The 12,890-nt window shown below is 44.8% G+C and overlaps 2 protein-coding genes across 3 annotated transcripts in view; one reads left to right on the forward strand and one right to left on the reverse strand.

Moving 5' to 3' along the window:
* The window catches only part of TG (thyroglobulin), a 326,211-nt gene that overhangs the window by 67,927 nt on the left and 245,394 nt on the right, over window positions 1-12,890 (reverse strand). The gene's annotated exons all lie outside the window — the stretch shown is intronic.
* The window catches only part of SLA (Src like adaptor), a 39,364-nt gene that overhangs the window by 20,737 nt on the left and 5,737 nt on the right, over window positions 1-12,890 (forward strand). The window contains exons 3-6 of one of the 2 annotated variants that reach the window (XM_088449711.1): window positions 830-932; window positions 7,451-7,537; window positions 9,285-9,388; window positions 9,936-10,067. In XM_088449711.1, the coding sequence (XP_088305837.1) occupies window positions 830-932; window positions 7,451-7,537; window positions 9,285-9,388; window positions 9,936-10,067 (426 nt within the window). The remainder of the gene's footprint in view (window positions 1-829; window positions 933-7,450; window positions 7,538-9,284; window positions 9,389-9,935; window positions 10,068-12,890) is intronic. The other variant, XM_088449712.1, reaches the window with a different exon arrangement.

Genomic DNA, 12,890 nt, shown 5'->3' on the forward strand with positions numbered 1-12,890 from the left:
ATTATGTGTGTGAGCTGAGGACTGTATAAGCACAAAGCTTTATAAAAGGCCTATTTTTTTGTAATTGGCTAAAGATTAGGAACCTGTTGCTAGGTAGAGTCTTTTATTCGTTTGTATTGATTGTTCAAAAAACCATACCCAGAGCCTATGGGTATAGTTTGGGGCGTATACCTCTGAAGGGCTATTTAAGAAGAGATTTGAACTTGGTCCAGCCTCTTTTCAGTTTGGAAGTCCCACCCACCCGCAGCTTTTAATCTTATCTGTTTGTCTGTCTTACTAACCTTTTAGTAAAAGTTAAGCAGAGCCAGAAGGCGGGAAGGCGCTACTAGCCGGCGGCCACAGGTGGCATAAGTGGTCGTTGTGGGTCACTTGTCCTTTTGAAAGATGGCTGGTGTGTCCTACCCCTGCGGGAGGACAGAGAGCGTTTCCTTACAGAGCGTCCATACTGTACTATAGTAAAGGGTGGTGAGTCCTGCACAGCGCAGGTTATGCCGTTATAGATGGGGAGCCTTTTAGTCGCCCCCCAATTTTTTACGAGTCAATTGGCTGGAGTTGGTTCTTGGTAGCGTCCTTCTTTGCCACCCTTATTGAATAAAAATTTGGTATTACAATTAATAAGTAACGTTGATCTTTAATCTAATACAGTGGTGTCATTGTCGTTATTCTTAGCGTTAAGTTAGCTTAATGGTTTGTATCCAAGAGTTAATTGCAATAAATTAATGGACGCCTTATAGAAACATCAAGTACAGAATTAACTGAACTTTTATTTATTTTTATATTATTTATTTTATTATTATTTTTCCCACCTGTTTGTTTCTCTTCTATCTAGCAGGTGCTGATAGTGATTTTCTGGCTGTTCTCTATGACTATCCCCCGGCTGATGTCAGCGAGCCCATATTTTACTTTGGAGAAAAGCTTCGGGTCATTTCTGAGTAAGTTATAATGTTCAAGAAAATTACATGTCGGTATCCTGAGCTGCTTTTTAGAGAACTTTACCAGCAAACAAACTTTTCCCATTGAGCAGGGTTTTGCGAATTGGCAGCCGATGCGAGAGAAGTGACAATTTTGTTTGCAGAATCGTACAGAAGGCTGATAGTGGGAATAAGGAAAGTGCGAGAGATTTTTATATGGTGTTAAATGGGCCGATTTGTACATTTAAAATCAAAAAAAGCACAAAAAATGATAAAAAAATAAAAAAAAAATTCTGTTTACTTTCGTTTAGGAAAAAGATGCTTCCGTGTACAGTTTCATACATAAGTTCCGAAAAAAAATGCTTTTTCGGAACTTGATGAATGGCAACATTTCCACATCTATCATATGGGGAGTATGGGAATTAACGTGGCAGGACCGTAACCAGGAAAGATCAGTGATATCTCTTGCGTTACAAGCTACATGAATGGGGCAGAAACTTAAAATCTACATAAATACGGAAAATAGGGGGTAAAAAATGAAAATTAGAGGATGATGAATGGACCCCTAAGCATAAAATACCACCAAATCTGCATACAAATGGACGCACAAGAACTATTCAGAGTGTGCGCATTATAAAAATGTGTTCTACGCAAAATAAATAAGCATGCTTACTGTACGTCTGAATGTAGATCAGACCTTTTATTGCTTCCATGTAAAACTTACCTTTGCCCCTAGCTGACAATGGGCCTGATTCAGTACAGATCGCAACTCATACCTGCCGACTTTCTGGCTGCTCCTTCCGGGAGGGAGCAGCCAGATCGGCAGGACGGGGGGCGTGGCCGAGACAAGGGGGAGTGGGCAGTCGGGTGACATCACTTGTGGGCGTGGCGGGGGCAGAGTCACGCGATTGCGTCAGTTTGGCCCCGCCCCCGCTACACAATGCTGATAAAATAGGCATTGTGTAGCAGGGGGCGGGGCCAAAATGACACGAATCGCGTCACCGGCCCTTCCCAGCTGCGGGGGCTGCAGGGCTTATAGCGGGGGGGATAGGAAGGGTGAGCGGCACCCGGGAGAACTGCCTGCCTTCCCGGGAGGTCGGGAGCGGCACCCGATTTTCGTGAGGCTCCCAACCAAATCGGGAGGGTAGGCAAGTAGGTCGCAACTGCGATCGCAATAGCGTTTACTGCGAAGATATGCTAATCCTCTGCCATCGCTATGCCATCACAGCACAACATCAGGATGCCCACCTTACCTTACAGACATCAGAAATACTTTGAGACAACATCGGTAACATTGAGTACAATCGGAGCCTCATGCACACTTGCACAAGGTCTGACCTTACTCAGGAATTGCTAACCTCATCGTAAGCAGTGAAAACCCAAGCTGCGTAGGGCCATCGCAGTGCCTAATTTATGCATCCCCCTGCAACGGCGTTCAAACGCAATGGCACGCCTGCGTTTCACCACCCACCCCCCGTCACCTCCCCCAAACAGTACTTCCTGCCAATCACTCTGCGTTGGGTTTGTGTAGTCACTGCGATTGCAGTCCCGATCGCAGTGGCTGGTTCGCGCACGCACACTGCGATGCATACGCATGCGTAGAACGCCACAATTGGCTGATTGCGTGCGTAATCGCAGTTTCGATCCTTACTGAATCAGGCCCAATGGTATAATCCCAATGCAAACACATAAGTGGAGGGATTAAACAATGCAGTGACAAGGTTGCCCAGCAACAGGGGGTTTATTTGATAGAAGAAGCAAAATCTTACAGTGGAAACCTAATTTCCTGTATGTGAGGAAAACAGAAAACCTCAAAAGATCTGATGCAAATTCAGTGCTCAGAGTGCGATGCCGGACTGACTGGAAGCGACACTGATCAGAGATGCAATGGGAGAAATGAGCATTATAATTATAAGCAAAGCGACTGCAAGCCTGCATTCTAAATACAATTCAGGGATCTTTTTCACCATTAAAAAAAAATAATAATAATAATAAAATACAAATACTACTACTACTACTGCTACTACTAATAATAATAAAATACAAATACTACTACTAATAATAATAATAATAAAATACAAATACTACTACTACTACTAATAATAATAATAATAAAATACAAATACTACTACTAATAATAATAATAATAAAATACAAATACTACTACTAATAATAATAATAATAATAATAAAATACAAATACTACTACTGCTACTACTAATAATAATAAAATACAAATACTACTACTACTAATAATAATAAAATACAAATACTACTACTACTAATAATAATAATAATAAAATACAAATACTACTACTACTAATAATAATAATAATAAAATACAAATACTACTACTAATAATAATAATAATAAAATACAAATACTACTACTACTAATAATAATAATAATAAAATACAAATACTACTACTACTACTAATAATAATAAAATACAAATACTACTACTAATACTACTAATAATAATAATAAAATACAAATACTACTACTACTAATAATAATAATAATAAAATACAAATACTACTACTAATAATAATAATAATAAAATACAAATACTACTACTACTAATAATAATAATAATAAAATACAAATACTACTACTACTACTAATAATAATAAAATACAAATACTACTACTAATACTACTAATAATAATAATAAAATACAAATACTACTACTACTACTAATAATAATAAAATACAAATACTACTACTACTAATAATAATAATAAAATACAAATACTACTACTAATAATAATAATAATAATAAAAAGAATTAAAAAACTCTCAAAAAAAAGAAAATAGTAAGAACTGCAGTCAATATGCAAAACAAGAGGAGTTGTACTATGCAGTTGGACAGTATTTAAAAAAATAGGGAAATAGGGACAGTTTCAGGTTCAAATCAATAAAATCTAGAGCAGACCCTGGGCAGGGCAGCCAATGGGCTGTGTTTAATATGGCGCTCTCGGCAAGACGGTATAATGAAGAGTTAATGGCTGCCATATAGTGCTACTGTTTAGTATTTCTAATGAATAAACTTACATACAGACGGTTAAGCTGTTGGATAGATCGGAGAGATTACAAATATGGATGCTTCATTTTACTGTAGGTGATGACATTATTTCAGATAATTTTGTGGACTTTTATTTTGCCCTATATCCCCCATCCTAGGGAACCCGCGGACATATGAGGCGAGTTAAATCAAGTTCAAACAAAAGTGAAGCCGCAGATCAAAGGCAAATGCATTTTACATACCGGTGCTACTGTAACTAAAGCGGGAATTGTATCTACAGTAGGCCCGACAGCCGACGAGGATGCAAGGCAGGAGATTAGAGAGAGACCATCACGAGCCTTAGTATCCACACTGATTACAGAAAGTCTATTACCATTATTTTGAGGCAAGATACAGTACATAGAAGCCTCAAAAAGACACAAATGCAACAGCCTGATGGATGGAAACCTGTCTGCAGGATTGCTTTCTGCTTGTTCTAGCCAGCCCTAACCAGACTTCACCTAGAAGGGATAGGTTATATCGTTGTTATTGTGCTTAACTTTCATTATCGCCCCCTGATAGGTTATTACAAATGTGTCTCTTTCTTCCTTTGATAAAATTGGGAGGGTATTACAGTATGTGACCATTTTGAAAGCTAAATACATCACACAGCATGAACCATTTCTGCTACAGGCAGCTTCTCTCCCCCCCTGGCCTGTCACATTCATTAGTAGAATGCTGGAACAGACCCACATTGGCTAGGGAGGCTCTATATAACTGCCTTATCATTTCACCTGTACCAGTTATAGTTCCTGCTCAGTAGTAACTATAGTAACTGTGTCCTGATCAGTTTGGTGGTTTGATTCCTGGTTTTGACTTTGGCTTATCATCTGACTTTGGTAATGTGCTGCCTGCCCTGACCTTGGAGTGTTCCTGACCATTCTTCCACCTCAGCCCTTTATATTAGAGAAGTTTGCAGTTTTGTTAGCCATTTATTAGCACTATTATTTCTCACTTGGGGCTCTATTTATTAACATTATTTTGACTAAAATAAAGTGAAAAAAGGTGTTTTGTGTTTTCACATTATTTTAGCATCACCTACAGTTATTACAGGGCAATTGGAGTAGAATTAGTAAAATTCTACTCCAACCCCTAAGTATCACTTATTTTTAGTAAGCAGATCGCATTTCCCATAATTGTAATGGGAAATGTGATCCGACCAGGGTTACTAAAAATAAATTGTAAAAAAATATCGGGGGAAGCCCTGTGATAATAACGCCACCTGGAGTGTGTCTCCCCCGGTTACCAGACTCCTGCCCTGCTGTAACGGGGAGAGCAGAGCCGGGAGGCGGCCCCAGTGATCAGCTGTGTGGTCTAAACAGACCGCAAGCTGATCACTGTAAAAAAATAAAAAAAAAACAGTAAAAAAAAAAAAAAATTTACTTACCTGACTCCAGGGACCGGTGGTCGGGGCTCCGGGTAATGTCCTCCCTCTGGACAGCTGGTCTCACATAGTGCACTGCTGCCTGGTCATCAGGTGATCGGGTCCCAGTGCAGTATGGGAGATCACCTGGCCGTAAGGCTTGAGAACATCACCGGAGGCCCGGATCATGCAGGTAAGTGTAATTAAGGGAGGGTGGATTGCGGGGGGGGGCGCGTTCGAGGGGGCGGGGCTTAGCGCCAGGGGGGTAGCAGCGGCGGCCGGTCGGCGCAATGCGAAAATACCATGATAAGGCTCCGAAGGGGATTCGCAGGGACAGAGCTTTATCGCAAGCTCTGTCCCTGCAAGGGATTTGTAGTAAATCCCTGTGATATTGCCTGAATTCGCATTGCAATTCAATATGCATTCAATATGCATTCAATATGCGGATTGTAGTAAATAGAGCCCTTGGTATTGTGTTTTCCTTTTGTTAGAAGTTAGTTACTTTACCCTGCACCAGTAGAATGGGTATTAATAATAATAACAACAATGATAATAATAATATTATGTGTGTTGTGCTGCTGGGGAACTTCTTGTGGCATCTAAGTACCATTGGCTTTATGGGAAAGGCAGCTTTTATAGGTAAAACATATGGTTTTGGTTCTAAAGGCTTATCACAAGGTTAATACTATAGTGAGATTCATAAGAATATTATGAGAAGGGTTTGGACAATGAAATTGGTAAGCACTAGGGGTATATTTACTAAAGTGAGAGTTTTTAGAAGTGATGTTGCCCATAGCAACCAATCAGATTCTAGCTATTATCTTCTAGAAGGTGCTAGTTAAATATTAAGTAGACTCTGTCATGCCCTCTGCTGTTCTGACCACATTTATTTTCAGCTGCACACTATGGGGTTTATTCATCATCCCTTAATTTCTACAAAAGTGGGTGAAAGTGAACATTTTCCCCTACTTTTGTAAAAAAAATTAAGGGTTAGGGCTAGTCATTAAGCATGTACACACATGATATATTACTGATATCTCCTGGTTACAAATTCTCTCCCGATAATTGCCACACTTTAGTATGGGGATGTGGAAATTGTGTAATTCATCAAGTTCCAAAAAAGCATTTCTTTCAAAACTTGTGAGTGAAACTGTATGCCACCCTGAGATGGCATACAGTACCTGATACCATGCACAAGCTGCCCTTTGCAGATCCCTCCATCTTTTTACTTACCTACGACGGCTCTGGGCTGTCACTGCTGTCACTGGTTCCCTCCTGTATTCTCCTGCACGGGTGCCGGAGGGAGCTAGTGCTGCAGACAGGGGAGCTCGCGCGGAGGCAGAGAGGGAGAGACACCTTCGGTGGTGGGGGGAGATGATTACGAATTACAGGCGGAGGGGGGAGAACTGGTGGCCATGGGGGTGGTTACACAGACCAGCGGCAGGCATGGGGGGCCAGGACGAACACCGGCAGGTGCAGGGGGAGAGGAAGACTGACACCGGTGGGCACAAAGGGGGTTAATAGGGGCCAGATGGACACTGGCGGCAACTGGGGGTGGAAGGTGGTTTTTGAGAGTGGTGGGGAGTGTGGGGGACATACAGTGGCGGCGGGGGTGTCTACAATTCTGAGGGGGTGTCTTGTGTTGAAGGCATTGGTGGAATAGAGAGGGGGGAAGGGGGGGCAGACACAGTGAGGGAATCCTAATGGATACCTCAACTGTTGGGGGAAAGTATCACTTTTCTGAAAAGCTGACTCCGCAAAAAGAGCAGCTTTTTTCGGAAGTGATACTTTAGGCAAGGAGGCATAATGAATGAGGCATGATGAATGAGGCATGATGAATGCCTCCTTTAATTTTTTTTAAACTCGCAGCAAGTTCAAAACATATTTATCACTAGTGATAATTATGTAATGATGAATAGGCCCCTATATGTGGGCCCTTTATACCCAAGTCCAACACTTATTAGAACATGCTTTTATTTTAGTGTGGATCAACTATTGCTTTCTGTTTGGTATCACTTTAGAGTAACTTGCAAGTCCTATGGAAGTATTCCCGAATACAGATGCCAGTAATACTGATGTTTGACATAAACAGTCTTTTTTTTCCCCATTACAGTGAGGGTGGATGGTGGCGCGTAGTATCTCTGAAATCAGGTCGTGAGAACTACATACCAGCGAAATGCGTGGCAAAGGTCTACCATGGGTAAGGGTCACGCAGTCATTTTAATTGAAATACTTTTTTGGGTTTTTTTTTTTTAAGTAATTTGCTTTGACTGGATTTTGCAAACTAACAAAGCACCATACCTAGGGTTATGTGTGTGGTTACACTGTGGCTAATGCCTGTTGTGTATTATTTATATAATAACACTATGCATGCTGGGAAAATTGGTGCAAGCTGGTACAGGCATACAAGGTACCAGGAAAGGAAAGGCTTGCAAGACTCCAGCTGCAAGGGATGGGGAAGCTTTGCCACCCCCTCAGGCTTGCGTCCTGGTCAGGGACCCAGTTACAGCCCTGATACAAGGTGCCACAGTGGTCAGCATTGCCGGACAGTGAGGAAAACAGGACTGTCATAAAACAGGGATATAAAAGATAGAAAAAATAAATGCAAAGTAGAGTAGGGAGGGCCCTGTTCATGAGAGAGCTTCCATTCCATAACAAGGAGAGCAGGTGGGAGCAGGTTGAGCTGTAATAAACCGATGGGTTGTCAGAGAGTGTATAAAGTAGGGATGTGTGGGTCTAGATTTCTGAAATACAAACACACCCGAATTTAGGGGTTCCGAGTAGATCCGGGTCAAGGTTCGTGTTCACATTTCTGACCCAGTTCGAACCGAGTCCCGGTTCAGAGCTTGGATTTAAAAGACGAACTCGGGTTTTGGATTCGGACATTTTGGCTTTTTTTTATCGATTTTTATTGTTTTGTTTTCTTTTGTCGATTTGTTATCGATTTTTATCCAAATCCAAAACATGAAGATGAATCCAGATCAAAAACATGGGGGTCCGCTCCAGAGCCGTAACTAGACTTTTTGGTGCCCTGTGCCAGAAAGAGCATTGGCGCCCTTATTTTTCAAATAGTGGCATAAGATAATGCACCCAAAAAATGGCCATAGCCTCATGGGGAAGGGTCAGGGAAGAGACAGGGGAAGCCAGGAGAAGCTGGGGATAAAAGAAGAGGAAGCTACTAGTGAGAATGATAACAAACAGAAAATTAACAGGCCCAATCAGCGCCCCCTGCCCTACGGTGCCCTGTGCCATGGCACAGGCCGCACTACCCTAGTTACGGCCCTGGTCAGCGCACATCTCTAGTACAAAGATTTGAAGATTGGGGCAGTCTGATCTGCCGTCTCACGGAGCTCCATGAGTGGGTAGCGGCACAGGAGCATAGGAGTTCCTATCTAGATGGGGCTTTTGTTGTCTTACTGTAAGTGACTTCACTTTGGAAAAGAAAAAAAACACCCACAATTTAATTTCAGAGCTTGACAAGCTCAAAGTGAGAAAGGAGACATTAGTTCTTCCTTGTGTAAGTTATTTTCACGTATATATATTTGCTTCTGACAACCACTGCTTCAACCATAAGAGGAAATATAGTATTATTAATTCATGTCACTTTCTGTTCCTGCGTGAGGGGTCACACCGTGATGCTAGTTAGGGATATGGGTTTATAATGCCGCACCAATGGTGTAAAGACAGCAAATACTGTATTTATAATGCAACAAACCCTATATTTACTGTAGAATGCTTAATAATTAAAAATAAAACTCAACAATTCAGCAATCTCATATTGGGCACAAGCTCGGGGAGACCTAGGTCTATTCCGTCCTCCACGGAGCACCACTGGAGCAATACAGGAGGCTCTTGCAGCAGAAAACAATAGATTTATTAGTTGCAAAGACTTTGACCTCGACATGAAGACTTTTCCGTCTTTTTAACCTGTTCCTGTCGCTGTCCAGGTGGCTGTTTGACGGAGTAGGGAGAGAAAAGTCAGAGCAGCTCTTGCAGCTGCCGGAAATGAAGACTGGGTCATTTATGATCAGACAAAGCGAAACTAAGAAAGGTAAAACGTTGTGATGACATGATTGTACGTAGGGATTGTGCAGTTGCAGCCAAAATCACGGGCCAAGTTATTATAGGGTTAAAGCCTTTGCTCATTATACAAATTAAGGGGGTTATCACCAGCATGAATTCTTATTAAGGCATTGTATGGCGGTGGTTCTTCTTGCCGGGAGCTAAGAACTAACTTGTGCCTAATAATTCTCTCTGTTCAATAACTTAAAGTAACCCTATGTGCCACCCTTCTTGCTGAGAGAAATTTTAGCGCGTGCCCCTTAAACAAGCCTGCTGAGTGCCCAAGGATCAATGGTGCCCTATTCATTCGCTTATATGTATACCTCCCTGATTTGTAGGCTTGGCATTTCCTATGAAGCCATGTCTCTTTGGTACAAAGCCACGTCCCCTTTTTTGACCGAGTCCCGACCATGCCATCATGAATGTTGGGAGTACAGTATGCTATATGTCCTATGCCCAGGACCGGCTCTGGTATAGGGGGGACAGGTCTACAGTCTCACAGCACAACTATTTATAACTGTGTTCCTGCCTTTCAGGTTCTTATTCATTATCTGTGAAGCACAGACAGGTGAAGCATTACAGGATATCCCGTCTGCCAAACAACTGGTATTTTATCTCTCCGCGACTCACCTTCCAGTGCTTAGAGCACCTTGTCAATCACTATTCAGGTGGGCGCCTATTCTACTTTACCAGTCTAAGAGCGACACGAGGAGCGATATAGTGGCCGATCCGACAGATTGTAACTATATCACAGCTATATCATTCCGTGTGAGGGTATGACATCATCTGCTGCGCGCTCCCGTGGGGTCGTCCGTTGCTCCTCCAGATCTTTCTGCATCCACAAGAAATCTGGAGAAGCGATGTACGATCCCATCTATGCAAAGGGGAAGGGGGGGGGGGGGAGGAAGGGGCGGCATATGGGGCGGTCAGGCACCAGATAGCTCCGCCAGTGGGGACCACCTGATATGTTGGCCGTCGGATCGCATTGCTGGGTGCACATCGTACCGTGTGTGCCCAGCTTTACACTTATAGTGTACACTTCTAGATTCAATTACCAAGAAATATCTGATAAATAATGTGCATAGATTTTAGGTACAAAAGGAATCCCAACCACTGACAGCCAACGGGCTACGCTAGGGGTTATGGTTAGGCACTAGCGGAAGGTATGAGGGGGTGGGTTAGGTTTAGGCTGCGGGAGGGGCGGGTTAAAGTTAGGCTACAAGGGGGAGGGTTAGGCTAGGAGGGGGACGGTTAGGCTGCGGGATGGGAGGGCTAGGCTGTGCAGGGGAGGGTTAGGCTGCGGGGATGGGAGGGTTAGGCTATGAGGGGGAGGGTTAGGCTGTGAAGGGGAGGGTTAGGCTATGAGGGGGAGGGTTAGGCTATGAGGGGGAGGGTTAGGCTGCGAGGGGGAGGGTTAGGCTGTGGGATGGGAGCGTTAGGCTGTGGGATGGGAGGGTTAGGCTGCGGGATGGGAGGGTTAGGCTGCGGGATGGGAATGTTAGGCTGCGGGATGGGAATGTTAGGCTGCGGGATGGGAATGTTAGGCTGAGGGATGGGAGGGTTAGGCTGAGGGATGGGAGGGTTAGGCTGTGGGATGGGAGGGTTAGGCTGTGAAGGGGAGGGTTAGGCTATGCGGGCGAGGGTTAGGCTGTGGGAGGGGAGGGTTAGGCTGTGGGAGGGGAGGGTTAGGCTGTGGGAGGGGAGGGTTAGGCTGCGGGAGGGGAGGGTTAGGCTGCGGGAGGGGAGGGTTAGGCTGTGAAGGGGAGGGTTAGGCTATGCGGGCGAGGGTTAGACTATGAGGGGGAGGGTTAGGCTGCGAGAGGGGAGGGTTAGGCTGCGGGAGGGGAGGGTTAGGCTGCGGGAGGGGAGGGTTAGGCTACGAGGGGGAAAGTTAGGCTACGAGGGGGAAAGTTAGGCTACGAGGGGGAAAGTTAGGCTATGAGGGGGAAAGTTAGGCTACGAGGGGGAAAGTTAGGCTATGAGGGGGGGGTTAGGCTGCAAGGGGGAGGGTTAGGCTGCGGGATGGGAGCGTTAGGCTGTGGGATGGGAGGGTTAGGCTGCGGGATGGGAGGGTTAGGCTGCGGGATGGGAATGTTAGGCTGCGGGATGGGAGGGTTAGGCTGTGGGATGGGAGGGTTGGGCTGTGGGATGGGAGGGTTAGGCTGTGAAGGGGAGGGTTAGGCTATGAGGGCGAGGGTTAGACTATGAGGGGGAGGGTTAGGCTGTGGGAGGGGAGGGTTAGGCTGCGGGAGGGGAGGGTTAGGCTGTGAGGGCGAGGGTTAGACTATGAGGGGGAGGGTTAGGCTGCGGGAGGGGAGGGTTAGGCTGCGGGAGGGGAGGGTTAGGCTGCGGGAGGGGAGGGTTAGGCTATGAGGGGGAAAGTTAGGCTACGAGGGGGAAAGTTAGGCTACGAGGGGGAAAGTTAGGCTATGAGGGGGAGGGTTAGGCTACGAGGGGGAGGGTTAGGCTGCAGGTAAGGTGGGTGGTCTGCGATAATGACTGCAGGACATAATGGAGCAGAGCCCTCATTCAGAGCCGCTCGCTATTTGCGGTCGTTCGTTTTCTAAAAAGGGGTGGCTATTTAAATGAACCGTTCGCACTTTGCGGTCTGTTCACGCCTCTAAGTCTGAATGAGCGAGCAAAACATGCGAACGTAAATTTGAAAAATATGCCCCCTGGCCGCTCGCACCATACATCATGTCCGCTATTTATTAGATTAATCGAGTACATCGACCAGCGTATGAACTGCTCGCTATTCTTGTGGTTGGTTTTTTCAACCACTATTTTGCAAGCAGTTCTGAGTTAAAAAAAACCAAGTGACGTGGTCAATGACGCTGCTGGATTAATTATGCACTCCCTTAAAACGCCCGTTTTGACCTTTAAGCACGCCTGCGATCGGATTTCCACTCCCCGTTTTCAAGCACCTTCCCCTGTTACCACCCACATACGCCTCATTCTGTCACTCAAATTAGCAGGCATTCGCTATTTTGCGAGCACATGAATTTCGACCGCACTGACTGGTTCGCGCATGCGTATAACGATCCGTACGCATGCGCAGTTGGGCAAACATCGCTCGGAGCGAACAAGCTGCCGCTTACGAGTGGCTCTGAATCAGGCCCCAGATTCAGAGATGCATGTAAAGGCGATACTGCGCGCAAGTGGACAATGTTCTCAGTCTGCGTATGTGTCCCGATGGTTATAGCCAGAGGCCGCATAACGAATATGTAAACAAGAGCTGGGAATTCCTAGGAGTAAAAATGGTGGGAGGGACACTTCCAGAAGCGGGCATATCATGGTCAGTCTCAAGATGGTGCGACCAATGGTGCGTCAATGCAAATAGTGGCGGATTAGTGCTGCAGCCAGTGGGTGCCTCTGTACCATCGGCTGGGGCATTAACATGAAGACGCAGTGGCAGCTGCAATTACGTGGATCTCTGTATCAGGCCCAATATGATATACAACAGCAAATGAGGATCTATTTCTATATTAGAT

The sequence above is a fragment of the Taudactylus pleione genome, unplaced genomic scaffold (assembly GCF_031769625.1).
Source record: "Taudactylus pleione unplaced genomic scaffold, aTauple2 ptg000493l, whole genome shotgun sequence".
NCBI lineage: Eukaryota > Metazoa > Chordata > Amphibia > Anura > Myobatrachidae > Taudactylus > Taudactylus pleione.